The following is a 27,752-nucleotide window of genomic DNA, read 5'->3' on the forward strand; positions in this document are numbered from 1 at the left end:
GCGTTGAGATGAACACAGAGGAGGCGGGGCCAGGTCCTGCAGGGACTTGTAGCCCACAGAGAGGAGGTCAGATTTTATTCCCAAGGTGATGGCTTTACAGCCAAATTGCTTTGTAGAAGGGTTTTCTTGCAGCTCGTGGGACTTCTCCAAGCCCCAGTGGCTCATGCCTCCGCCGCCAAACTGTGAGGGCCAGTTTTGCCTCTGTGCGGTCATCGCCCCTTTAAGTGGCGGCTTACTCCTCAGACCCTGAGCCCCTGGGGACGCCCCCGGCTGGGTGACCGCAGCGCGCAGCCCCGCGCCTGGCCCACAGCAGTCGCGCAGCCCGGGTCGGCGGAGGCTGACCGGGCGATTGCGCACGGAGGCTGAACAAGTCGGCGCAGAACTTTCCCCCTGGAAGCGGGGCCTCCCACTCGGCGCGGCCACGCGGATTCCGGTAGTAGGAGGGGGGGGGCGGGGGCTGGCACGTGAGGCAGGCGGCCGCACGTGGCCCAGGAGTGTGCTTTTTTCGGGACAGGTGCGGGGGCCGCCAAGTTCGCGAAGGCGCAGACGCAGCCGGGCCTCGGCACCCCGTCTCCCACTCAGGTTTATTTTCAGATTCGTGGCCGCTGCGGTCTGGTCAAGGGAAGGTGTCCTCGGAGAGCGCCAGGGCGTCTTAGTGGGGCGGGCCAGAGGGTCCCCCACGCACAACGCGCAGCGAGCCGCGTGCCTGCTGTCTGCCCAGCAGGCTGGTGGGAGCCCGCGGGCCTCGCATCTCGGAAGTTTTTCTTTGGACTCTGAGGCTCAACTTGCCCATCTAAGAAATGGGTCTGAAGTAAACAGCTGGCGAAGCACTTTGCCAACTTGGATTCAAGTTGGGCGTTTAATTCACTTTCTTCGATTCCCTCCTCCCTTTGGAAGCCCAAGGGGCTGGAGTAGCGGGATGCCACCCACCACACCCTTCCGTCCCCGCAGAGCGGTCACGGGAGTTGATTTTGCGTCCCCTACGGCCTGGAGGCACCGGATCAGCCCTCCTGTGGGGTGCGGTCTCTGAGCCCCGGGTCACGTGACTCCTGCTCGCTGCCTCTGGCCAGCGAGCAAGTGCGCATGCGCAATTCATTCTCTCTCTCTCTCTCTCTCTCTCTCTCTCCCCCCTCCCCCTCTCTCTCTCCCCTCTCCTCTCTCCCCTCCCCCTCCCTGTCTTTCCTCTCTCTTTCCCTCCCCTCTCTCTCTCCCTCCCCCTCCCTTCCTCTCTCGCTCTTTACTTCTCCCTCTCTCTCCCTCCCTCCGTCCCTCTCTCTCCCTCCCTCCGTCCCACTCTCTCCCTCCCCTCCCTCTCTCCCTCCCTTCCTCTCTCCCTCCCTTCCTCTCTCCCTCCCTCCCCCTCTTTCTCTCCTTCCCTCCCCGTCTTTCTCTCCCTCCCTCCCCCTCTTTCTCTCCCTGCCTCCCCCTGCCTTCCTCTCTCTCTCTCTCTCTCTCTCCCCCCCTCCCTCCCTCTCTCACTCTCTCTCTCCCCCTCCCCCCTCCCCCTTAGGTTGGCTCGGACGCAACCACTGTCAGCTCCTCCCCCTCCTTCTCCGTCTTCACCCTTCCTTTCACTCCCTTTCCCTCGCCCTTTGGTTACGTCAGGCGGACACGCCGATGAGCCAATCACGGCGCTGTGTTTAGAGGCCGGCAAGCGGAACCGGTCGGATTGGACCAATAGAAGCCCTCGGATCCGGCGCGCCCCAACCGGGCAGGGGAGCCGGGGCCGAGTGGGCGGTGCTTCCCCGTCAGCATGTGGGCGGGGACCAGCAACCGCAGAGGCGTCGACGACGGCGGCAGCAACGACGACGTTCCTCAGTCTTCGGGGTAGGCTCGGCGGCGCCGGTAGGGCTACGCGGAGCGGTCGGCGGTGGCCCTAGGGAGGCCGCGGCGCCATGGCGGGGCGGTAGACGTGCTCAGGCCGGCGAGGCGAGAGGCGGCAGTGTTCATCCGGTCCGCAGCGCCCTTCGGCAGGGGCCGGGGGTGGGGAAGACTGGGTCGGGGGTTGTCCCGGGCAGCGCGGGGCCGCGGGGCGGGGCTCGCAGGCCGTCGGGGTGCAGGAGGCCTGGGCCGCCGCGAGGAGCCGCCGCAGGCCGCTGGGCCCCGCCGCCGGGCCGCTCGACGACGACGCTCCCGCGGGGGCCCCGCCTGAGCAGGACGCGGCCGCGGCGGCTGCGAGGCCGCGGGAGGCCGCGGAGGATGGAGGAGCGGAAGGAGGAGGGCGAGGCCGAGATCCAGGAGCACGGGCCCGAGCACTGGTTCTCCAAGTGGGAGCGGCAGTGCCTGGCTGAGGCCGAGCAGGACGAGCAGTTGCCCCCTGAGCTGCAGGAGGAGGCGGCGGCCGCCGCGCAGCCCGAGCACAAGCAGCAGAAGCTGTGGCACCTCTTCCAGAACTCGGCCACCGCCGTGGCCCAGCTCTACAAAGGTGAGGGCCGCCGCCGCCGCCATTTTGCGCCGCCGCCCCCGCCTCGCGCCCGGCCGTCGGCGGAGAGCCCGGGGAGCGGTTGGCTGGGCTCCGGCCGTCGCAACGCGGCCCCACCGCCCCCTCCTCGCAAGATGGCGCCGCGGGAGGCGGGCCCTCGGGAGGCGGCCGGGGGCCGGCGTGGGGGGCGGCCGGGCTTGGGGCCGCCCGTGGGGCCCTCCCGTTCCTGGGGCCGGGCCGCTGGGTGCCCCCGGGCCGGGGAGGGCAGGGGAGGAGCCCCCGGTCACAAAATGGCGAAGGGAGGCGGCGCGGGGCCCCTATTGTGCTGGAGCCGGCCTCGGGGCGGGGACTGCGAAGGGGTGCCTCCCTCTGCCGCGCATCTGTCCCGGCTGCGCCCGGGGGCCCCGCGGCTCCCCCTCCAGCCCCGCCGCGACCCCTTTCTTGCCCGCTCCCCACCTAGCGCGGGATCCCGGAACCCTTGAACAAAATGGCGAAACCTAATATGGCCGTTCCGGAGTGATTGACGCCCAAATAACATTGCTTTTTCTTTTTTTGTCTTTGTGTGTTTTTTTGTTTTTTCTCTTTCGTTTCGTCGTTTTTCAGACCGAGTGTGTCAGCAGCCAGGACTTTCTCTTTGGGTTCCCTTCCAAAATGCAGCCACTGCCGTCACCAACCTTTACAAAGGTAAGGACAACTTTGCTGCATTGCTGGCTAAGGGGAAGGGCGGTCTGCGTTAGGGTTTAAGTCCTGCGTTCCTTAGTGCATTGGCCACCTTGACCTGGAGGTATCTCCCGAGTGTTTTCTGCTTCTGAATCCAGCCACTAACTCTCAGTATCTTGCAACTTGAGAATTCTGGCGGTGTGGTGTTATATCTAGATAACGGGTTCTCAGCCGGGGGCGTTTGGTCCCCTGACCCCATGGCGATATTTGACAATGTCTGGGGCACTCCAGAGTGTCATCACTGAGAGGAGGCCGCTAACTGTCCTCGGTGCACGAGACAGCCTCTCCACCCCCCAAATGGCAGTAGTGCCGAGGTTGAGAGGCCCAGAGCTCCAGACTGAGATGTGCTTCTTAGGCACCCAGGGAAGAGGAGTGTGTCTCGCACAGAGGTGGGAGGGACAACTTGTTTGTGGAAAAGCACCTCTTGGAATAGTTTTTCTTGAGTTACGCAATTTCGAGCATGATGGTGGCACAGCATAATTTAAGTGCGTCGAAAACTAGCTAATTGGAGTAATCTGTACGCACATTAACATGCAGATATTTGATGGAGTTGCTCTTCCCTAGCAACTCCATCAAATATTTGCCTTCCAAGCTGCTTTCTGCCTGACGGTACATTGTTGGCAGGAAATCTGATCAGTTTGAGTTGATATCAAGATTTGTGTTTCATGGCAGTGCTTTTCTGCAGTTAATCCCCGCCCCCCACGTGAAGATATGTGAGTAAATGTTCTTGCCCATCGTGTTCTCTCAGCAACAGTGGGTTTAGATTTGTTTTGAAGATTTGGAAATTTGGGTTTGATATTTGGCAAGGTTTCTGTGGGAAAAGGATTTGAATTTGAGTGTTAATTTTAGTAAAAATGTAATTTAAATAAATGCTTTTAAACTGCCAGAAGCTGTTGATAATTGCAGTAGAGCTTTGTGTTTTTCAGAATTATCTAAATAAGGTTGAAACAGGCTGTGGAGTGACTTGATTCTCAGATTCTTATCTGCATAAGAATAAGCCAATTAAGATAGCATTCTTTAGGCAAAAAAATCCCTTATTTTGGATTTCCTTTTAAACCTTGCAGTTTTTTGGGATGATAATTTGAGAATGTAAACTGAACCTGGTGAATAGAATGTTAATTTCAGGGAATGAGGAGCTAATAATCTAGGCTTACTGAGAAAAGGAAACCTAATGAAGTGGTGCCCCAGTGGTCAGCTTTGATTTTATATAGCTGAGTTCCTTAAATTTTGACTCTAACATTCATTACTGCTTGAGGGTTTTTAACATTCTCTGGAATGGCTCTTGGTTTCACCCAGACAGGGAATTTTGAAATAATACTTCAAACTCATATTTTTGGAAAACTCTGCTTTCTTGGAGTATAATTTACATATAGTAAAATCACCGTTTTAAGGTGTATGGCATGAATTTGACAAACATACATTGTTAGTAAATGGAATATATCTATTCCCCCCACCCCAGGCAACCGCTGATCTGAATTCTGTATATATGGTTTTTGTGTTTCCATAATGTAATAAATAGAACCTTATAGTAGGTAGCCTTTTCTGTTTGGTATCTTCTATCCACTTTTCATAATGTTTTTGAGATTGATCTATTCAGTTCACATTGCAGGTATTAATAAATTGTTAAGTGCTTTTCGTTTTTCTGACTAGTGTTGTGTGTGGAGGTATCACGGTTTATCCATTTCAGGTTTTACAATTATTTTTTGCTTTAAGGGGAAAGCAACACATAGTTTTAGTCCATCTGTGTGCCACGCTCTTGGACTAGGCTGTAGAAGAATATGAATGTTCTCTGACTTCTCAGTTTTTGGTGCTGTTGTGTGCTTCTGGAATGCATCTCTTTAGGACTGTAGCTGACGGTTTTCTTTAGTGTTAATTCTTCATGTAAAAAAGTGGGCTCAGAAGCTGAACTCTGAAATAATCCCTAATTTGATTTCTTGATTTGAAAATGCTTCTTATAATGTATTAGTTTCCTTTGTTCAGAAAATGTAATGGAAGACATTAAATTTCTTTTTAAATAAACATGAAGTTCTTGCATTATGGCAAATGCTGGATTGTCAGTCCAACCTTAGCTTTATTTTGTGTCCTATTTCTGTAAAATGAAATATATCCTCTTTTACCTGAGGAATGGTTAATTGTGGTTTGTGGAATTTGGTAGTATAGCAACATTATTCTGTTCCTAGCTGACTCAAGGAAAGTGTGGATAAGCTCTGCAGATCCTCACATTCTTCCTCCTTTTCAGGGTGTGGTCTTCAGAGAACAAGAATGCAGCTGTAGGAATAATTGGGTACCTTAAATAGAACCAATAAAATTAGCAAGGTAGTGTCACAGTGCATGCAGCTGTAAGTAGTGGTAAATTTAGAGTGTTCACAGTTCTTATTCCATATCTAAATGTGATTTATGGGGGCGGGGATGGGGGAGATTTTGGAGGATCCTTGTAAATGGGCAATGCTCTTGCAGTTTGTATGATTAAGCGCTTATCTGACAAGCTGAAGATGGCTCATTTTGCCTCACCCAGCCTGGGGAGAGGTTGGTACTTCTACCAGCTTCCTGATAGCACCTAAGATGAGCACATAGGAAGGTCAGAATTGAGGTAAAAGTCTAGCAGAGGGCCCCTTTTGATGTGGCGTTTTGAAACATTGAACGATGCAGTTGGTTTGGTTGAATGTGGCTGGAGACTTGGAGGAGAGTGAATTGGGGTGTCCTCAGTGTGCACAGAATTTGGCAAAATGGAGTTCCTTTTGCTCCACATAGTAAGTTGAGTCAGACATTGGCATCCTTTTTTGGAAGGGAAGAAAATTCTGATGGCTGGTTTTTGTTTTTACTTTGCTTTGATAAATCTAAAGGAAGTAATGTTTGTTAAATATTCAGCGGTGTTGTGTCCCCTGGCTTAGTACGTTTTCTGTTGTCTGCAGCAAAGGGAGTGAAGTTACTGAGGTGGTTTTAACTAGCCTGGTTGATGCTTATCTGAAAAATCCTTTGTCAAGCTCATCTCTTTCTGACTCTTAAATACACCTCCCATTTCCTTGGGTGACTGGTTGCAACCTCTTTCCTGACTCCTCATTAGGAAAATAATGAATTCTAAATTCCTTCTACCGTGTGGGGTTACTTGCTCAGTAGAGGCTGGCCGTCCTTTGGAGCCTCGTGGTCAGCGGAGGTGGGCGCTGGGGCCCTGCTTGCTCTGCAGCAGCTGCCTGGGAGCCAGTGCTCACCCACATCCCCCAGAGCCACTTCTCGCTGCTTCTTATTGTCATTTCCCTCAACTTTGTAATATTTTTCTTTTTCGATTTTTGTTTTATGTTAAGCTCCATTTTTTTTGTTGTTGTTGTTTAATGCTAAGCTCCTCCGCATTTTAAAACTGTCTGAAACTTTAGTCGTATACCGACTTCTCCCACATATGTTAAGAGCTTTCTCTTGATACTGTTTATGTTAAAGATGTTTTTGGTTTTCTCCTTGAACAGCATTTGCCCCAAGGTGTGACTCTAGCGGTACTTGGAGAAGGCCAGCAGCATCATTATCATGGAGTCTTCTGCTAGATTGTTCTAGTTCAGATTTTAGACTGTTACTTTTTCTTAGTCGTATGGTCCTGGAGACAGATAATGGAACAAAAAATATTTCACTATTGTAAGCCTTCATTTTCTCAATTGTGAGTAGGAGTAAGTACGCACAACTTAGAGTGCAGGCTCTTAGTGTGTCATGCAATGAGTCTTCAAGCATGGACTGTGTTGGTGGTCAGGTTCTGTTTTTCAGATGATGTTTTTGGCTATGGGCAGTGCTTAAGATGAAGGGAAGAAATTCTTATTTATTTATTTATTTTTATTTCTGTCAGAATAACCTTTGTGGTGTGTCTTCATTTTTCCCTGAAAGGGCTGAAAGTAAATAGAATTGACAGGAGAAAAATAGTGTGATGCCCTTTAAAGTCCTTATTTTTGAGACATCTTGATTCCAGATCCTGTTTATAGTGTGTAGTCACTTCATTGTGCCCTTCTTGGGCTTCTCTGTGAACTGAAAGTGAACGGAACGTACTGAAAATTTTTGGATGAGTGATTGGTGTATAAACAACTGGTCAGAGAAAGCATGTTCTACCTGGAGGCAAATAATGAAATTTCAGCTTATGTTTTGACTTTCTGGAGTTGGTTTGTGACTCTCCTGCTGCAGAAAACTATTGAACTTTGAGAGTGTTCAAAAAACCTTAGTATGGATTGCAGTTGAATACCCTGTTTTATTTTACTAAGCAGCAGCCTCAGTCATTATTAATACCATTTATAGATTTTTTTGTGAATTTTTATAGAAGACTGTCAGTTTCTGATGTGTAACTTCTCTGTAAAAGGATGTTTTAGCTGCAAATAGCAGAAAAGACAAGTCAGGCTGGACATGGATTGGCTGCTCTCTGCCTTGAAGCCTGAAGGTGGGATTGATTGAATCCAGTGGCTCAGGCCTCCCTGCTCTGTAGCTCTCTGTAGTCCATGTGTGGGCCTGCGCATACCAGCTTTGTCATTAGGCTAGTTTCAGTGTTGGCAGCTCACACCTCACAGCTTAGGGTCACTCACGGAAGGTTAGAAGAGCCCAGAAGCTTCTTTCCCAGGAGCTACCAGTAAATGACTTATGTCTCTGGGACAGAATTGGGTCACATGGTTATTCAGAACTAGTATCATAGCCACAGTTTTGGGGTTATGCAGATTTGTTTGGGACTATACCACAAGTTTCATCATCAATTGAGCAAATGTGGAAGAAGCCTTTATTCAGAGCTATCCAAACAAAAACTTGTGAGTACCTTTAGGAAAGGGAGGACGAGGACTGGATGGTAGGGAACCGTGGCCACTCTGATCCTTCCCTGGTTCCTGCTGTTTGTATGTGCTAGGTGAAGATTTAAGTCAGTATGTAAGTTACCTAGAAGTTCGTGTTTATCTTTGGATACCACTTTGTTAGGGAACTTAGAAATTGTTTCCTTAAATCAATTGAAAAAAGAGCTTCCCTGGTGGTCCACTGGCTAAGACTCTGCACTCCCAATGCAGGGGATCCCGGTTCAATCCCTGGTCAGGGAATTAGATCCCACCTGCTGCAACTAAAGATCCTGCATGCCACAATGAAAATCCCACGTGCCTCAACTAAGATCTGACACGGCCAAATAAAATATAAATAAATAAGTAAATATTAAAAAAAAAACAATTGAAAAGCAGTTTTATTTTGGTCATGACTCATATCTTTTCCTTTTTTAAAAATTTATTATTATTTATTTTTGGTTGCGTTGGGTCTTCGTTGCTGTGTGCAGGCTTTCTCTGGTTGCAGCGAGCGGGGGCTACTCTTTGTTGCGGTGTGTGGGCTTCTCGTTGTGGTGGCTTCTCTTGTTGCGGAGCACAGGCTCTAGGCGCGCGGGCTTCAGTAGTTGTGGCATGTGGGCTCAGTAGTTGTGGCGGACGGGCTTAGTTGTTCTGCGACATGTGGGATTTTCCCGGACCAGGGCTCGAACCCGTGTCTCCTGCATTGGCAGTCCTATTCTTAACAACTGTGCCACCAGGGAAGTCCCTAGATATTTGTTTCTAATGAAACAGTTAAAATACATATTTTTTCCTACAGCAGACTAGTTGGTTAATGTAGATTGAGTTCTAAGTTTAAATGTTTTGTAGTTACTAGTATTCCTTGGAAATGTACCCTGATCTAGCAGTGTGATTTTTCTGGTTTGTAGATCCTCTAAGGAGAATGGGAGATGACTTCTCTATTGTTGAGGAAAAAATCGATTGTAGAAAGAACTTTTGCTATTTAGTAACTTTTTAGGGCAAGGCCCTTTGAGCCTCAGTTCCAATTCCTTGTTTATGAAATTGAGGTATCTGCTTTGGCTAACTCACATAAGGTTAGTAAGTATCAAAAAACTATAGACAGTGAAATCTTATTGTGTTTATGTTTCATGTAAGAAAGTTCTGCATTTGGTCTTCATTTCAGAAATCAATATGATTCTTTGCCTACTGCCCCTTGCCAGCAGTGGGAAAATGAGACTAATAAAAATCCCTTGAATTCAATTTCAGCTATTTATATAAAAACAGTTTAAAAAAAATATGAAACAAAGATGTCTACTGTGAGTTGTATGAATCAGTTTGTTTCTTGAATAAGGAAATGAATGTGTTGTGATTAAAGGTTAGATTGACATTTTGATGCCCTTGGGCTTTGCCTAACCTTCGAGATCATGGCCTTTTTCCACAGTGGCTTTGGCATCAGTAAAAGTGTTGGACACAAGACTGTCCCCACAGTTTTCTTTGCTCTGCATTTCTAGAATTTGGGTGTCTAATTGGAAGGTTCAGGAGTATTCAAAGCAGTCTTTGGCTGAGAGCCTTCTGGAGGCCATCTTTGTGTGTACGTTTATTATTTTACTGGACACTAAATTAACCAGTGATTAAAATCTAGTCTGGTCATTCCTAAGATTCTCCAGTGAGCATTTAGATCTCTTCTACTTAGTGCAAGATGTGATAGGAGGGTTTAATTTTCAACCAAGTAACTCTTTAAAGTTCTCAAACATAAGAACTATATTTTAAACTATGTTTTAGTGTCAATATGAGATTCTCTGTTTAAGGAAATAACTGAGATTGGATTAATCTGGGCGGTAAAGTAATTGGATTTGGCTTTCAGGATATGTTAATGGTATAAGACCAAATTATGCCCAGACAGTGCAAAAGCATGTATGTACCCGAAGACCTTAAATGTTAAATCTGCTTTTCTCCTCCTGTACTTCTTAGTCTGTAAAAGTCTGTTTACAAAATACTTGATTTTTAGCGTGTTCTTGGTTGGTTGTGTTGTTGAGACTTGTGCAGAATTTTTGAGGTGAAGTGATTGGTCAGTTGCATACATTTTAAAAGAGGTTCACAACTACTTATATAACTGCCTTCCTTCAAAAGTATGAATATTGAGTTTTCCAACTTTGTTCAACTCTGTGATTAAAGCATCAGCCTGTTGCCGATCTGACTTTTGGGCTTTCCTTGTGTCCTCAATCAAAACGAATCAAAGCTCTTCCTCCCAGGATTGTCAGGGTTTTTTTTTTTTTTTTTTAAACTGCCTCATCTGGTTCCTTCCCTTTGGCTCTTGAGTTTTGTATCAAGTTCAGCTTTTCTTATTTGCTGTCTGGTTTGCTAGGTGTACATTTACATGCCTGCTTCATCTTACTTTGCACTATCCATGCTTGCTTCGAACTTGTTTCTTGTACCCCTTTCAACTTTTTGTCCCTCTATACTTCCAATTCTGGACCTGCCTCCATTTGGTTCTCGAAAAATAAAATTTCCTGAGTCATTCTTTTTGGAAACAAACTTCTCTGGTTAAGAGCTTGATTTTAACAGCTCTCTTCGGTAGGGCAGCTTTGTAGAAATCTAGTTGCTTGTAGATCCAGAACAGTGGACGGTTATCCTCCTTTCTGTGGTCCCATGGGATGGGCTTAGTTTACTCAATGATTTGATTTCTCTTAAAATGTTTCTAGCTCTTTCAGAATCACTTAAGGTCTACATATAACTTTACAAGGTCATCTTAGAGATTATGCATCCTTTAAGGTTGGCTTCATCTAAGTCTTTAAGACTAAGAGACGGGAAAGCACTGTATTAGCCTCTTAAATGCTATTTACCTTTGAAGTGGGGTTCGTGCTTGTTTTGTTTATGATGAAATGAGAAATCAGAACACGTTGATTCACATTGTAACTTGGGCATTCTAGTAGTGAGACACTGGAGAAATTACTTCATTCATGAGTAGCTTTTTCTTTTAGACGCGTTTTTTATTTATTTATTTATTTTGGTTGTACTGGGTCTTAGTTGTGGCAGGCGGGCTCCTTAGCTGTGGCATGCGAAGCTGTTAGTTGAGGCATGCGAAGCTGTTAGTTGAGGCATGCACGTGGGATCTAGTTCCCTGATCAGGGATCAAACCCGGGCCCCCTGCATTGGAAGGCGGAGTCTTATTAACCACTGTGCCACCAGGGACGTCCCACGAGTAGCTTTTTTTATATTTGTAAAATTAGAAAGTTGTGATGGAGTTTAATATTTAAAGAGTACTCCTGTGGGTAACTTCTTTCATTTTTCTTTTTAACTTTTTAACAATAAGAACTGATCATCTAAGGAATAGGCCTTGTTATAAAGTTCTGTTTGTGCTGCCCTCTTGCCATCTTTTTTAATAATGCAAATTCATGCAGCTTGGGAGCCTCTGTGATGTCTGGATTATTGTCTTTCTGGGACACAGGTCTTCATTCACTGGTTTGCTTATCCTTTCAGCATCTACTTTAGATGTCGCAGACAGAATTAAAATCCAGGTCAGGAAAAGTAAGAGGAATGAAGATATATTGGTGATTTTCCTGCTAGCACAGCAAATCAACTAAAAATAAATTGCAGTGACTTAAGTTTGCAAGTATTAATATTGTTTTCAACTGTGTAAAGCCACTAAAGGGGCAGGCATCATTTTATTGAAAATCTGGGTTCGGTATGTACAGGGAGAGGGCAGTATCTACAGGGAGAATAGGAGACCAGTCTGAGAGATTTTAAGACAGGGTCTTTTGGAAGTGGTTATAAGTTACAGAAAACTGTTGGGAGCTGGAAGCAGATTGAAAACGTTCCTGGGAAATGAATGAAGCTTCTTGTTTCCACAGTGCTGTTTGGCTTTGTTGAGCAGTCAATCAGAATTAATTTTCCCTTATTATTTCTAAAATGTTTGCTACTGCTTTTAGTGTGTTTCCAGTTCTCGGTGCTGAACCTGTCAGTAGGAGTACACCTCCGAAATGACATGGTACATGCAAGGTGAGCACCGCCTGAGTGATTTGTTGCGGTGTATAGTCATCTGGTGAATGATGTGAACGCTCCTGTTTAGTTAGAACTCCTGAGAATTCCTTCTTTTCTCAAAGCTTAGTGGTTAAGAACCACAGACTCTGGAACAAAAATTCCAGCTCTTGAATACTGTGGTAGAGTTACTCAGTGTCTGTTTGCTCAGTTGCAATGAGGGGACAGTAGTACTGCTCTCAAGGTATTCGTGTCCCTTTCTTCTCAGGGGAAGCTGGGTATAGTACCAATAAGCATTTAATAATTCACCTATTTAAAAATTTTTTTTTTTTTTTGCGGTACGTGGGCCTCTCACTGTTGTGGCCTCTCCCGTTGCGGAGCACAGGCTCCGGACGCTCAGGCTCAGCGGCCATGGCCCACGGGGCCCAGCCGCTCCGTGGCATGTGGGATCCTCCCGGACCAAGGCATGAACCCGCGTACCCTGCATCGGCAGGCGGACTCTTAACCACTGTGCCACCAGGGAAGCCCAATTCACCTATTGTTAGCATTACTAAATAAACTAGCTTGATTAGATTAAGTAAGCTTTTTTAAGGAAATAACATTATTAAAATGGTAATTCGTTTAACAATAAGTAGTCTCTGTTTTTATCTGTTGAGTTTTTTTTTTTAAAGAACAAGGCAGAAGCTCTAGGATTATGTGATGTGTTTACTGAATTTAGAACATTATGATTAGGTGTCAGGTATGATATTTTAAACATGAATGAAGTTCAGTTTAATAGATTACTGATAGACTTAAAGAGCCCCATGCTTAATGATATTCATTTTGGTGAACTTGTAAAATCGTGGTTTTCTTTAGGAGAGAATGCAGCTTGGCTCTACTGATCATCATGTATCTTCTTCTTATTCTTTTTTCCTAACAGAAAGCGTGGATACCCATCAGCGAAGTTTTGATATTGGAATTCAGATTGGCTATCAGCGACGCAATAAGGATGTGTTGGCTTGGGTTAAAAAGCGCAGAAGAACTATTCGTAGAGAAGATTTGATCAGCTTCCTGTGTGGAAAAGTTCCTCCACCGCGAAACTCTAGAGCTCCCCCAAGACTGACTGTAGTGTCCCCTAACCGAGCTACTTCAACGGAAACTAGCTCATCTGTAGAGACTGATTTGCAACCCTTCCGGGAAGCCATAGCTCTGCATGGTAAAGCCGTTTAAACATATTTCTTTGGAAAAATGGTTAAGAGTGTGCCTGTGGACCCAATTTCACATTTAGGTTTAGGTCCAGATATATTGTCTGTTTTTTGTCTATTCTAGTTACTACTTGCTCTAGAAATGTTTAAATAGAATGTAAGCTAAGAACTTACATGGGCAATTTTTGAATGTTAGCCAGCCTATCCTAAAAAAAATGTTTTTAGAAAGTTAGTTTGAGCTGATTGGTGTTACAATAACAGCATTTTTTGCAACATTGATTAGAATTTATTGCTTTACACACTGATATTGTACATGTTTCCTTACTCTTCTGAGTCAAAGAGGAAGTTTTTGTGTCTTAAGAATACTGTTGCATTTATAATTACCTGGAGAGCCTAGTCAGTTACGGGCAAGTAAGGCAGATAACTGTTGGGCTAGTTCTCATGGGAACTCCCTTTGACACCTTAGGTTATTGAGTGTGCCTGTAGAACCTGAGCGTTGATGACCCAAGAGGGAGTGGACAGATGTAAGAATAATTAACTTGACTTTCCTTATGTCTGTTGTCCCTTAGGGCCTTGCTTTGATAGGAGTGTTAGAGAACAGGTCCATCACCATCTCCCCAGGCCAGACCTGCCATAAAAAGACATTCTTGGCTGAGGGGTTTAAGTATTATTGGAGAAGCCTGGGGTATGTAGTCAGTAAGTTTGTTGTTGCTTGTTCTCTAATACAGGCTTCCAGATAGAACTGGGAGAGGTACTTATAGGACATTCAATACTGCTGTAAAAATAAAACAACAAAATAATAAGACTTGGTTGAAGCCAAGATGAAAACATGGATTGTACAAGTGACTAAACAGAAGTAATTAGTGAGTTAGCTCATGAGTCCTGTTAAAAGTTAACATATTTCTGAGCCATAGTGTAGGTCATCTAAAATAAAATAACCTGGTGATAAAAACTGGGATGTATACAAAGGGCTTCTATATCATCAAAGCTTTAATGCTTACAGAGATTCTTGTTCTCTTTGGCAAACATTGATTCTTTATCTAAAACGCCATTCAGAACATGGGAGTTGGAAAAAGTGTTGTTTTTTTCCCCTCCTGATTGTGAATTTGTTTACGATAAGTTAAAAACACAAAAACATTTTATTGCAAGGAAGTCCATGATGTATGGATGCAGTACATAAGACTGCTTGCTGTTTCTAATGTAGTGGAATAGTTGATGCTGTCAGAAAGTTTGAAACTCAGGCAAAATAGAGATTGATCTGTTCCTACTGAATTAGTTTCACATCTTTTACCATTGTTTGAAAAAAATTACTACAAGTGTACATAGTTTGTCAGATTAATTTTAGTGCATGGTAGTATTTGATGTAGTTGTGTTTTCCTTAAGCATTTTGATTTCCTTTGTCATCAAGTGGATTTATGATTCATTCCATATTTCTCTTGTTGAAGTGTCTTTTTTTCTGTATTATACTCTACTGTAGAAGGTAGTTTTAAGAAACATAAATGCCACTCTTGTTATAAAATCTTAATGCAGTTGTACACATTGTAAAAAGGGCAAGCTAGCAGCTCTCCCCCCTGCAACTACTATATTCTCCACATCCCATTACATTTTCTTAAATTGAGTTTATTCAACTTGTGATTTATTATTTTACTGAACTTTGGGAGTTTTAGTGGTGATGTAGATTTTGGAAGGTACTATTTATAATTTTGACTTATGTTTAAATTGTGAGGGTTTAAAAAAGTTTAATTATAAAGCTATAGAAAAATAACCTTTCCCTTCAATAAACTTACGAAGTAGTGCCAATCCAGAGTACATTGGATTCCTAGGGTTCATAAACTGAATTCATGTAGTTAAAACATGAAGTTGCTATGCAGTAATAGGGCCCCTTGAAAAGAGTACACAGAACATTATATACTGAGTTTTGTGTTATATTGGTTTTAGAGGACATAGCTGTGTTGGGAATGCTAGTCTGACTTGAGTATTTTTAGTAATTTGAATGATTTCTAATAGGGCATTGTTAACTAAATTGCAAAGCAGATTAATGACTAACTTTGTAACCAGGTGTCCTCATGATCTGATTTATTGAATAGCTGTAAATTGAAGTCAAAACTGTTTAGATCTTTTAAAATATGTTTGGAAATTCATCTTAATTAGGGTACATACTGGTCAGAATTTGGTTTTGCATAGAATTTGCTTAGCCAGATCTATGAAATGTGAGGTCAAATTGAAGTTCTTGGGGTTCTACGTTGGAGGGAGAGTCTAAATTCATGAAGTTTTGGGGTGCCGGGGGAGACAGGAAAAGAATTGGTATACTGAGGCTGACTTAAATTTATAATCAAAGCAAACATTAGTGTAGGAGTCATATTGATTTATTCTTATCCATAAGCAACCTCATGTCCTTAAAAGAGAGGACAGGGCTTCCCTGGTGGTGCAGTGGTTGAGAGTCCGCCTGCCGATGCAGGGGACACGGGTTCGTGCCCCGGTCCGGGAGGATCCCACATGTCGCGGAGCGGCTGGGCCCGTGAGCCATGGTCACTGAGCCTGTGTGTCTGGAGCCTGTGCTCCGCAACGGGAGAGGCCACAACAGTGAAAGGCCCGCGTACAGCAAAAAAAAAAAAAAAAAAAAAGAGGACAGTTACCCCTGTAATTTTTTCTTTTTTTCTTTATCGGCTGACTTCCAACAAATGCCACCCATATGTGCTATATGTTCTTTATATGAAGACAGATGGCCAAGATATAAGATAATTGTAGAGTTTTTCATGTAGACAGTGAGGGTGTGATGATAAGATCCTTTGATCAGTACCCTCATGAGCCTTACATTTAAGTATTGCAATTAAAAGTACATCAATTAATGATTATCAAACAGTTTCAATCAAAACTGTCAACTAATGGTTATGGAGGTTTAAGGAATATAATCCAGTGCTTTATTTTGGCACTTGTTTGAAAAATATGTTGTTTATTTTCTGTGTAACATGATATCTCCTTATCTGGATGTAAACTCACCAGAGAAATCAAGGAAATGTATATGCATGTGCTAAATTGATCTCTGTCCTTTCCTTATTCATCCTTGTCTTAAAATAACATTATCAAAAATTTACTGAGAACTGAATTAATAGCTGGCACCTTGTTTTTATGTAAACAAATTTCAGATAGACCAAAAATCATCTGGACCATTTTGTGGTTCCCTGCCTGCCTTTCTGATTATTCCTCTCTTAGTCATCCTTTCTCTTCTAGAGACTTTTATTGTCTTCTCTTTAGGCTACTTTGACCTCTGACCTTTCAGTGACTTAGGTTACATTCCCCAGGGTTTAGCCTTTAGCCACCTTCTCCTGCAATCCCTTTAAGGGCCATTTCAGTCTTAATTTACAAAATTGGTCCTTATAGTTTAGACCCTCTCTCCTGACTGCTAAAGACGTATGCCCCATTGTCCCCTGGTGGACATCTTCACCAGGGTGTCTTGTAGGTGTTCAGAGCGGACTCATCTAGCCTCAACAACAGCAAAAACAGGTCTTTTCTATTTTTGTGACCTTGCCACTCAGCAGATGCGTACGTAGCAGATTCTGTGCAGTTTCTAGGGAATATATGATTGAATAGGGTGCTTCCTTTTCTGTTGAGGCCAATGCATACTTGGATGATTTATTTTGATGTCATATGTAAGGTGTTCTGGGGTCAGAAAAGGACATTTCACAGTGTGGCCTGGCCATGGGTTCAGAGAAGGCTATTCTGGAGGAGGTGAGTTCTGGGCGCTTGGAATAATCTCCTTCCTGCTCTTGCTTCCCAGTCCTGAGTTGACCCATTCACCAGTCCCTCTTTCCTGGGACAACTGGAGTGATCTTTTTGATCTTGTTGCTTCACTGAAAAATAACCTTTGTATCCCTGTGTCCTCTAGGGTGAAGTCTGAACTGAGCACAACATTGTAAGACCCTTGTAGTTTGATCTGACCTTGGGTCAGATATCTTAGCTATACCGTGTAATCTTTTGAATACCTTCATGCTCTTTTCTAAGGTTTTCTTCTGCCTGTTCATCTCTTCAGACAGATCGAACATCTGTGACGAAGCTTTCCTTCAGTTCCCCCGATTTTCTCCAACCTTCCCTGAGCTGTGTGTCTGCTCTCCCCTTTTGCTTTGCTTCCATAGCTATCCCTTCCCATAGACTGGGGCTACAGTGGTGCAGGGACCGTGTCTTGGAGCTTCTGGCTTTAACAGAACCTGGCATAGATGTGTTCTGAGCTTAACACAGGGATTCAGAGGTCTGCTAAGTCAACGCAGTGGGGGCAGAGAACCTTTCCAAAGAGTTGAGGCTTATAGATCCCCAGGTGACTGCAGTATGAGGAGGGTGAGGAGAATGGAGAACAGAGCCGAGCGTATCTTAGTGCTGCAAAGTCAGCTCTTCACACTGAACAACTGAGTCTTGGAGTGGGACCTGAGGGTGATGTACCTTTAGAGCGGTTCTTTCAGTGTTTACTTCACGTCAGCGTCCTGCTGAGGAGGGTCTCATTTAAAACTAATACTTCCCCTGGATTATTGCCGTTTTATTGATGAAGAAGGCTTATTTGGCTAAATAAAATAGACCAGGTCAGTAAATGGTAGAACAGATATTCCAGATCTGTCTGGTTCCCCAATTCAGTACCTCTACATGTGTACATTTGGGGTTTCTTTCCCCCCCCCCCCACCTTAGTAGGGCTGGTGGATGGCATGGGAAAGGTCTCTAGGCTTGTTTTTCTTCCCTAAAGACATCAGACTATATACATAAGTTTGGTATTTCTTGCTGGGGTTTTTCCCCATAAGTGAATCTGGATAAGTAGGCTTGAAGATGAATGGCTTTAACCTGTATTTCTGGTTCATTTTAGCAGGAAGAGTATTTAGGCTTTGTACATAGGCTGCGTTCCCAGCATGACCTTGGGCAAGATGGCTAATGTCTCCAAGGCAGTCTCCTCTGAAAAGGAGATACATAAAGTGAGAAGCAGAGTACCCACCCTTAAACAAAGTGTTCTTTGCCTTGAGAGAAGGAGGACTTCTGCTTAGTTCTAAGTCCTGAGTGCCGCCTTTGCCTCTGGATAGCATTACTGCAAAAACAGACCTGGAGGTCAGGTGGCCTTTTAGGATACTTTTTCTCCCTTTTCAGGAAGGGTGCCTTTTTAAATTGCAGATAATCATTCCAGAGGAAGGGATAATTTAAAACTTAGTGTTAATTGCCTACTTATATTACTTGGTGAGATCTTGAGCTTCTTTTATGTTGGTATAAACTGGTGAAGTTGAATGTTCTCTCTGTCTACTGGATGAAGAGATTCTGAGCTGACTTGCCCAAGCTAGTGCTGTGTCTAGAAAGCCTTAGATTGAAATCTGGTTTCCTCATTTTGGGTTCTGTTTGTCATCATAGGGATTAGGTAAAAAGGGTCCAGAGCTAGAATGGGGCATATATGTAGAAGATAGAGACCTGGATGGGAAAGTAAGCCGGGTGCCAAGTCAGACTTCACTCATTTGCTAACTTTATTAAAAACCTGCTCTCAGTCATTTCATAGGTGGACTTTGTAGGTTTTTGGCCCTGGTTCAGACTGTTCCATAAAAATTGGAGACACTTGGTTTTATTGGTAGTTCTAAAAGTCATTTTGATGGCATTCTCTTGACTGTAGTACAGGGAACTAAAACCCCATTGGGACTGGGTTGACCCTCTGTAAAATTCATCAGTTCACACAGGGTCTGGGTGTTAAAACTAGTCACTGGTGGGAGCCATTGCTGTCATTGGCATTTGGCTTTAAGATATCTCCTTGCTCAAGTTCAAGTTCCTTTTGTGTTTAAACAACAAAAGTTTAAAAAAGACAGTGGGCTGCTACATTTGTAAGTACTGAAAGGGTCTTAGGCAAATGCAGGTAGTCTAGCCTTTAATATGATATTGGAGAATTTCCCCCGAAAAAGGAAAGTAACAAAAGAAAAGGTTTTTGTTTTGTTTGTCTGTTTTTGAGAAAACACTGTGTGTGTTAAAAGATAGCTTTTTTAGCGAGGGTTAAAATCTGAAGCTTTTTAGTCTGGAAACTCTGTGTGTGTGTGTGTGTGTGTGTGTGTGTGTGTGTGTGTGTGTGTGTGTGTGTGTGTGTGTGTGTGTGTGTGTGTCTGGCTGTGGTGTTATGAGTTCTGATTTCTGCAATTAAAATCCTTCTGTGGAAGGTGCGGTCATTTAAAAATGCAAGTGTATCTTGTCATTCTGTAGCCTTTCCTATTGCCCAGCATTTACTGAACACAGTAAACAGCCAAGCATTCTATTTATTAGAGGCTAGTGATAGGGTCAGGTAATACAAAGATGAATCACATAATCTCTCAAGGAGTTTCTAGCCTAATAGAATTGTACTATTAGTTTGAAACATAATCCCAGGCAGTCAGATTGAGGCACAGTGCCATCACTTTAGGAGTTACTAGGCTCTATATCTGGCCTCTCTTTTGTCTAACAAAGTCTTTTTCTGGCATATGTGGTGATCCTTAATCTCTTAAATCATTAAATTGCTTGACAAGATTCTTGGATCTGGAGAGACTGGGTATAGGGCCATATAAGAAAAATGCATTCATTTGATACCATATTCAGGGGTGTAAGGTCAGGTAGGAATTTTTACTTTAGAAAAAAATGTAAGGCAGATTCTGAATTTGTCATAAAATGGATCCCTTCTTCTAGAGTTTTGGAAAGCTGTGAATTTAGGCAGCATGGACCAATAGGATTTTCTTGCTCCTTCGAGCCACAGGTTTTGTAGCTTTTGTTATTTTTTCAGAACATTCTTTGGCCTGTGTGTAGTAGAGAAGTTACCAAATTTCGGTGAGAACAAATCTTCCTGATAAAATTGAGATCTGTACATTTAAGAAGAAATTTGATTATTTATGCTTGGTTCTGTGTCTCTCCCCTTTTCTATCACTCTTCATTCCTTCTGTTGATAAAGCTAAATATATAGAAACAAACATTGACAGCCACACAGATACTTAGGTTAAGTGCTTTTAAACCAATGGTACAGTATGAAAGAAACTTCTTGGCAATTTTCTGTTGTAGAGAATTAATTAGAACTGACCTGTGGGGGATTTATATCCAACCACCTTTCAAAATCCCTTTTCCTCCTCTTGCCCACACTCCTAGCACAATGTGTGGAACACAGTAGATTCTTAATAAATGCTTGTTGAATGTTGCATTCTGCATCTTCTTGAAATAACAGAACTGTCAATAGTCATTTAACAGTAAAATGTTTTAAAAACTTATTTGGAAATTAAGATGTAAGAGATTAATGCACCAAAAGCAAATCTCATCTCTTAATTGCTTAAGATTGATTATTTCAAGTAACCTTCTTTAATGGAAACTCTTGTGAAGGCTGGAATTTTTAAATTATACCCTTTGTTCAGACCAGCCTCTGAGAACAAGAACAATAAGGCAATTAAGATAGCATTAAATTTTTGATGAAAAGTTGGCATTTTCTGTATATTAAGATTAGATATTAGCTACTGAAGTTTCTGTGGGTAGGACTTAACTAAAGCTTCCAACATTAATAATACAAAACTGTTAATGAATTTGCAGTAAAATTTTCTTGGACATTTTTTTCATTGAGGTGAAGTCCATGTAGCCATGCCTCAAAGCCAGTTTATTCACCTAGTACTTCCTTAATAATCCATTGGTAGTTTAACATTTAAGTTTTATTTTTTTTCACTAGTTTTCTGATTTATAAATATTAATTTCTTGGAAAATTTGAAAATTTCCAGAAAGTAAAAAATCCAGTATCTTGTTTTCCCACTATACAGAGATAACTGCAGTTAAATGTTTGGTGCATTTTCTTCCAGTCTTTTTTTTCAATGTATAAATATTAAAATTATTTCATAGTTGAGATCATGCTGCGTATATGGTACTGTATCTTGCTTTTTTCATTTTAACGTCGTGAGCATTTTTCCCATGGCATTAAAACTGTCTTTGAAAAATTGAAAGCATTTTGGGCTGTCAGCATAACTGAAAATGTTTTCTTGGTGTGACACATGTATCTTTGTAATTGGTTTGATTTAGTGTGCTTTACTTCAATAAAAGTTCAGTATTACAATTTACAGATTGGGGTGGGGAGTGGTATCTACTTCAAATTACCCAAATCTTCCTAGTAGAATTCACTTTTCCAGGATTGAACTCCTCCCCTGGTGCACTTAAAACACGACATTTACACACAAGTGCTTGCTTGCTTAAAACCTCAGAATACAACTTTGTGCAAAGGGAGTGTATGTCCATTTGATTAGTGCATTTCATTTCAAATGCAAGAATGCCTGTTTCTTAGGGTTCCCAGTCAGAATGTTAATCACTTTGTCCAAGTTGTGGGGATTTCACATCCCCCTTCTGCCGGAGATGAGAGAGCTGGTGGCGCAGACCTGCAGAGGGTCCTGGACCTGTGCTGAGTGGAACCACAGTAAACAGTCTGCCTTGTCTCCTCCAGGGCGAGTCTCGAGGCTCGCAGGTGCTGAAGGGGGCTGGGAGGCCAGCAGAAAGGGTAGAGGCGGCCTCTAGGCCACTTCCAGGGCTGCCGGATGGAGGAAGGGAGGCTGGCTGGGCTCTGCATTTGCTCTTTCTGTGTGACCTAACTATGTGCTGGTAAACTGGAATTATATGTAATTAATTCTGAAAACAGGATTTTCTTATGACCCTAAGCATGACCTTGGTATGAAAATAATAGTTCTGTGCTACTTTTTAACAATTTGCCATGTAACCTAGATTCCTATAACTTGGACTGTAACTTTGTTTTAGCTCATGTGGGAGCTTTCTTTTCAAAGTATGATTAAATCCTCTTGATCTTTTTTCCACCCCTGCACTAATCCTTTAAAATGAATGCAGAAACTTTTAAAACTGATAAGTTTATCTTGTATTAAGCAATGGAGACTTCTCTGTCTAATCATACTACTTGTTCTACTGCTTTTTGTCAATTGATATTCCCATAGCCCTTTTGAAAAAGTGTGTTTTTGGTAGAAATTAAGTTGTATGCCCTTGGGCCATACAACTTAGTTTTTAGTTCTGAAGCATGTTTAGATTCTCTGTACTTGTATAGGCCTGATTGTTCATGTGGCTTAGCTAAGGTTTCCTAAAGCATCTTCTAGTAGCTGTCATTGGTTTATAAAATAAAATTTGGGTTGTTTAAAATATATATTTTTTGGTTGTTAATCTTAATTTTTTTTTGACACTTGTGAAAAGTCTTTTGGGGGAAGATTAGATAGTTAAACTTTGAAAAGAATTTTCACTGCTGAGAGTAGATAATAATAAATAGGTAATGTTGCACATTGTGATTTTGCTTTAGCTGTCAAACTAAGCCCAGAGTCATACACCCAACAGAAAAAAGATTATGGTTTTCTGGAAGTTACTGGGGAATTTTCAAATTGACCAAATTGATGTTTAATCTCTCTTCTTTTTTCATGGAGGATAGCAGTTGAAGGATTTGCTTGAGGTGCCTCTTCACTTCTGATGGAGCGTTTTGAGCCTTGGGTGTTAAACGTACAGCTACGTGGCTCCTACATTAACAAGAGGGGCATTGGAGCAGGGTTTGTTGAGTTCTTTTTTGGGTATTGAATGCTTAGGGGATCCTGAGTTTAATTACTGAAGTAGCCCGGTTTATTGCTGAGGGCCCACATTTTGCAGCATAATTACCGTAGAATCTCCTGCATTATGAAACAGGTATGAAAAGGTGGTCTCAAGTACACAGACACCTTTCAGTATGTTAGAGGCTGCGAGATTAGGAAAAAAGGCACAGCTCTCCCCTCAAGGAGTTTACAGTCTTGGTGGAGAACTTAAAAACAGAAAAAGAAAAAACCAAACCCAGCAAGTTGGGAATAATTGAGTTTTAACTTCATGGCAAAGATTTAAGTGAAGAGAGCCACCTGGGTATATATTTCCTGGCATTGGAGAGGTGAATAAACATCAACAGCTTTGGATTTCAGAGTGACGGGTAGGGCTCTGAAGCATTCTGTTATGTGCCAGGCACTGTGTTCATGAGATACAGATGTAAAGACACAGTGTCTATAGGAAGAGATGGGCAATGGTGCTATGCTATGTGAAATCAGCCCGAGGCGTTTCTTGCCCTTCTCTTTAACTTTTAATAAAGTTGTGTGGGCTGGGGAAGAAGCAGCGTGGTTTTTTTCTGAAGATGTTCGGTTTGAGAGGGCCAACAGGCAGTTAGAAATATGGATGGGCCCTTGATCTCAGGAAAAATGTCTGCTCCTGTGGCACAGATGTGGAAAATGATGCCTGTGGGTAAGCTAAGAGGCCAAGGCTCTCACCTGGGTGACATCAGCCTGTGAGGGGCAGAAGAGAAGCCTGCAAAGGCCAGTGAGGAAGGAGCAGGCAGGCTGGAGAACAGCAAAGAGGAGAGTTTCTAAGGAGAGGGAGGAGTACCAGGAAAGTAGCCCCAGACTGGGAGGCGGTGCTGGAGGAGCGTGGGCCTCAGGCAGTGGGGAGCAGATGTTGGGAGGCAGGTGCAGCCTGGGCCATTTTTAGGAACTGCAGATGAGTTGATATTGGCAGTGCATGATTATTAAGCCTTAGGATGGGAGTGAAGAGGGCAGAAGGGAGAGTTAGCTTCAGCTGCTCAGAGACAGACCTGCGAGGCAGGCCGGGCCCTAGATCCTGAGGCTGAAATAATTTAGGCTCGAAGAGGTGGGTAGCATAACATGAGTAGGAATTTAGATTCTGTTTGTCTTGGGTCCCAGCTCTTGCTTACTAGCTCTGTGACCTTGAGTGCCTTGCTCAGCCTTTTAACCTCGGCTTTTCATCGGCAAAAAAGATAGCACAAATATCATAGGCTGAGTTTGAGGATGAAATTAAAAAGTGCTTATTAATACAGTGCCTGACATAGGAAGTATTCCAGTATTAGTGCTTTTATTTATTTTTAATAGGCACTAGCCTTGGAAATGAGTGAGATTCAGATTTCCTCTGGCCACCAGGGGAAGGGAGAGAGGATGCATCTTCTACAGGGAGAGCAGTGAGGGGACTGGTTGGTTCCTAGCGTAGGGAGTTGAGAGCAGTTTAGAAAGGAGGTGTGGACTGCAGAACTTGATCAGCATGTATGGGAGGTGGTTGAGGCCAAGGGTTTGGGAATGTTCACAGTATTTGTAGAGTGAGAACAATGTCAAAGGGAATTTAATAGCTTTGGTGTGGTAGGAAGCAGAGAATCCTTTTTCAACTTAATGTTCAAATTTAAAGTACATTTATGGAGTAAATGAGAATGGGCCCCTACGAAACCAACCTCTAAGCTTACTTTAAGGTACAGGTCCTATTCTTGGGAAACACTGATTATACTAGATCATATCAGTTTAGTCAAGCACTAACAAAATCCATATATGAGGCTAGGATAGCCCAAGGGGGAGTCCGTAAGAAGGAAAATCTACAGGCGGTGATGTCAGGTTATTAAATTAAATGCTGTGGTTTGTTTTCAGGCCTCTCATGCCTTTCACAGGTGTATCCTGAACATTTAGAAGCAGAACATACAATGGCCTCCTTTAACTGTTCAGGGGTCTAAGGAATGAGTGTCTGACCATGAGTGCTGGAATACTCTGGATTTAGTAACTCTTAACCTTGAAGGCAAGGCAGCAGGATTTTTTATACCACCCTTGTTCTCCCGCCCCCCGAAGGATTAGAGATGATGCTGAGTGAGGCTGCCCTAAGGGGTATATACCAAGTATAGTATAGTCCAGACCTTGGGGTGATCATATTGCCTGATTTGTCCAGGGCAGAATCACTTTGTATTTGATGTCCCAGGATCATTTTTAATAGTGACCCTTTTTCATGTTCAGTAGTGTACTGTTTTAGATGCTAAATTAAAAAGTCGCCTTATCTATAGAAATGTCAGAATAAGCCCACTCAGGCCTGCAAGTGACTGCATGCTCCCCTGTTTGCACACACACACAGCACAGGGATCTATTGGAACGGTGACTTTGTAGAACCAAAATCTTCTCCTGTTTAAAGCAAGCACCTCCTTCCTCAGCTCTAAGTTACCTATAGTCCGTACCTAGTGAGTAGATGGCAGGATTTCATAATGGAGTTGTACACCTAGCATGGTGCCTGCCGCATAATAAGCTTCCAGTAATTGGTAGTAACCGATAATTGTAAATATTGGTAGTATTACCAGTGAACATTTCCTATGTCAAAGCCAGATGATTCGTTCTTCCAGGAAAAAACTGCTGCCCGGTGATCCCCTTGCAAGGAAAATAGGCAGACATCCTTTGACACTATGACGACGTTGAAAGTAAAGTTGGGTTGCTTTCAAGAGGGTTAAATAATCGAGCAACTCTAAAACCTTTTTTCTTCTTCCTAGGTCTTAGTGGTGCAATGGCTAGTATAAGCGTGCGTTCGAGTACCCCAGGCTCTCCTACACATGTAAGCAGTGGATCGAATGCTAGTCGAAGGAGAAATGGACTCCATGATGTCGATTTGAACACTTTCATATCAGAAGAAATGGCACTCCACTTGGACAATGGTGGAACTAGAAAGCGTACCTCAGCCCAGTGTGGCGATGTCATTACAGACTCACCAACCCATAAACGCAACAGAATGATCTAAACTGCAAACATTTTCACACCCACCATGCTGCTTGAAAGCCACTTGATCCTCAACATATACTATTATTGCAAAGGAAACATGAGGCCATCTTCCCTTGTTCACTGTTTAAGACAAGTGAATTCTATAGTGGTTGCCATAAAAGGAAGTTCTAGGTATTTACAGTAGATGCCTCTTGTAACTATGGCTTTCTTAAAACTATAGTCCTAGCAGAGGACATCAGATATCGTGTAGTCGTTAGCAAGATCATCATAGGGAAACATATATCCGTTTCAAGGCTAAAAGTGACCTTAACTGTATTTATTCTCAAAGGGAAAGGAAGTATCAGATGTTTATTTGGTTATAGAATGCTTTTTTTGGGGGGGGGGGCTCCATTTCCTGTGTGTTGAGTATTTTGCTTCAACAGTATTGCCAGGTTCCTAAAATTGTCTAAAACACGTGATTTGGCTTCCTCGTCAAATCGCCAGGCTTCCATTTTTGCAGCAGCACTGTACCATGCACCTGGTTTCTCTCTAGTAACAGTGTGCAACTTCTGATTATTGAACTGTGCCCTATTTTTAGTTTTCAAAGCAGTTTCTAATTCTGGTGATTGTGTGATGTAAAGAGGTGCTATGATGGTCATGCAATTAATACTTAATATCAAATCAATACACAACTTTATTGGATTCACTTTGTGTGTGTTAGTGCTCTAAAAGTAGCAATATTATTAAATTGCCCCCAGATTAACCTTGTAGGATTGAAATACTCATTTTTAAGACAAGTACTACTTCCCATGCAGGGTACTGTCCTTATGGTAAATGTAAACATGTAGACTGCATTCATGATGACCTAAAGTAGAGAGGTCATGAACTTCATGGGCTTCCTTTTTGGTTCAGTATTAGAGCGAGATGGATGGTGGGAGGGTAGGTATTCTAGTCTGTTATATTCTGTTTAACATTTTTCATGAATGTTCTACTTTGTGCAGTTTCCATTGGAATGGGTGGAAGATAAAGGTCTTTTATCTGCTAATAATGTGATCACACCTTAAATAGCAAAACCCAACTCTCCAATCCCTCTCCTATAAAGTGCAGTTTGGAATCTCATTCTGGAAAAGATGGAATCGCATGGAGGTTCTCTAGATGTTAGGTAGACTTAAATAAAAGTTCTCAATAGATTCCTCTTTTGAGTAAATATAAGACCTCTTGTACCTACAATGTTTTAGAGCATGTTTCATCTTCATTTTTAATATCTTGAACTGAATGGTAGTCTTTTTTTAGATGAAGAACTGATGTCAGCCTGCCAGGTACTGTAATTTATTCTATCATATTATTATAAATGTATCAAGTAGGACAGTGAAAATGTTTCCTTGCAAACTTGTAGCTCAGTATCAGTTACTTTCTGTTTTTATCCTTAAAAGACCATTACAAATCAGTGTAAGGGTTTTTCCAGTAATTACTCACAGCACTTTGTTAAAGTTTGCAATTTCTTCAGCCATTTAATAATCTTTCTGTGAAGAAACTTTGCTAAGTTAACCATAATATTCATTGGGTGGGATGTGAATGTAATGTGTGAACTGAAGAAGTTCTGTATTCACTATAGATACAGCCCTTATTTAAAAAAAAGTCAATTCCATACTAAACCTAGGAATGAAAGTGAGGCATTTCTAAATTTTTGCAAAAGTGGATCATTTTTTTTGTTTGAATATGATAGGAAGAATTATAGCAATGTATCATTTTACCGGAAACGGGTGAGCCTATGTATTATGAATACTTTCAGGCTTCCCTTTGGAATATATCAAGAAATGAATCTGGAGTTATCTTTGTTTTTCTATCGTAAATTTAGATTCTGGAATTGGGTTTGGTGGTGTGAAGCATTGCTCACAAGCAGCCAGAACTCCTCTTCCTAAAGGATTTTGAGGCTGAGGAACACATATTTAATCTCCCCTTTATGCCTTGGTTCTAGTTCCTCTTTCCAAGTTAGTAACAACAAAAAAATTTTTTTTGGTGGTTTTTGTTTTAGTTGGTGCTCTGAAGCTTAATCTCAATACCCTTTACTCTCGATTGTCAAATTTTGATAAAACATGTGCCATTTTCTTTGGTAAGAGAAAGCAGGTCTTCATGTCTGCCAGAACACAATTTATATATCTTATTGGCTCCATTAAACTTTTTGAAAACTTTA

General features: G+C 42.8%; 1 protein-coding gene across 2 annotated transcripts; it reads left to right on the forward strand.

Annotated features, from left to right (window-relative positions):
- The first annotated feature begins 297 nt into the window (after positions 1–297).
- HAPSTR1 (HUWE1 associated protein modifying stress responses) lies at positions 298–27,752 on the forward strand. 2 transcript variants are annotated; one of them, XM_004270191.4, is made up of 5 exons: positions 298–433; positions 1,511–2,425; positions 3,026–3,106; positions 12,794–13,069; positions 25,354–27,752. In XM_004270191.4, exons 2-5 carry the CDS (start codon positions 2,200–2,202, stop codon positions 25,596–25,598), a joined length of 828 nt encoding a protein of 275 aa, XP_004270239.1. In that variant the 5' UTR covers positions 298–433; positions 1,511–2,199; the 3' UTR covers positions 25,599–27,752. The 2 variants fall into 2 exon arrangements, 1 of the variants encoding a protein (XP_004270239.1); XR_004483525.2 differs by lacking the exon at positions 298–433 and adding an exon at positions 22,471–22,585 and having other exon boundaries at positions 1,161–2,425; positions 25,354–25,510.

This window comes from Orcinus orca, chromosome 16 (genome assembly GCF_937001465.1).
Source record: "Orcinus orca chromosome 16, mOrcOrc1.1, whole genome shotgun sequence".
NCBI classification, from domain to species: domain Eukaryota; kingdom Metazoa; phylum Chordata; class Mammalia; order Artiodactyla; family Delphinidae; genus Orcinus; species Orcinus orca.

Excerpts from the sequence above, each read along its gene's own strand:
- HAPSTR1 (XM_004270191.4), top strand. The coding sequence starts at position 2,200 with ATGGAGGAGCGGAAGGAGGAGGGCGAGGCCGAGATCCAGGAGCACGGG. Across the intron at positions 3,107-12,793 it reads CGTCACCAACCTTTACAAAG|AAAGCGTGGATACCCATCAG; the intron begins GTAAGGACAACT and ends TTTTCCTAACAG. Across the intron at positions 13,070-25,353 it reads GGAAGCCATAGCTCTGCATG|GTCTTAGTGGTGCAATGGCT; the intron begins GTAAAGCCGTTT and ends TCTTCTTCCTAG.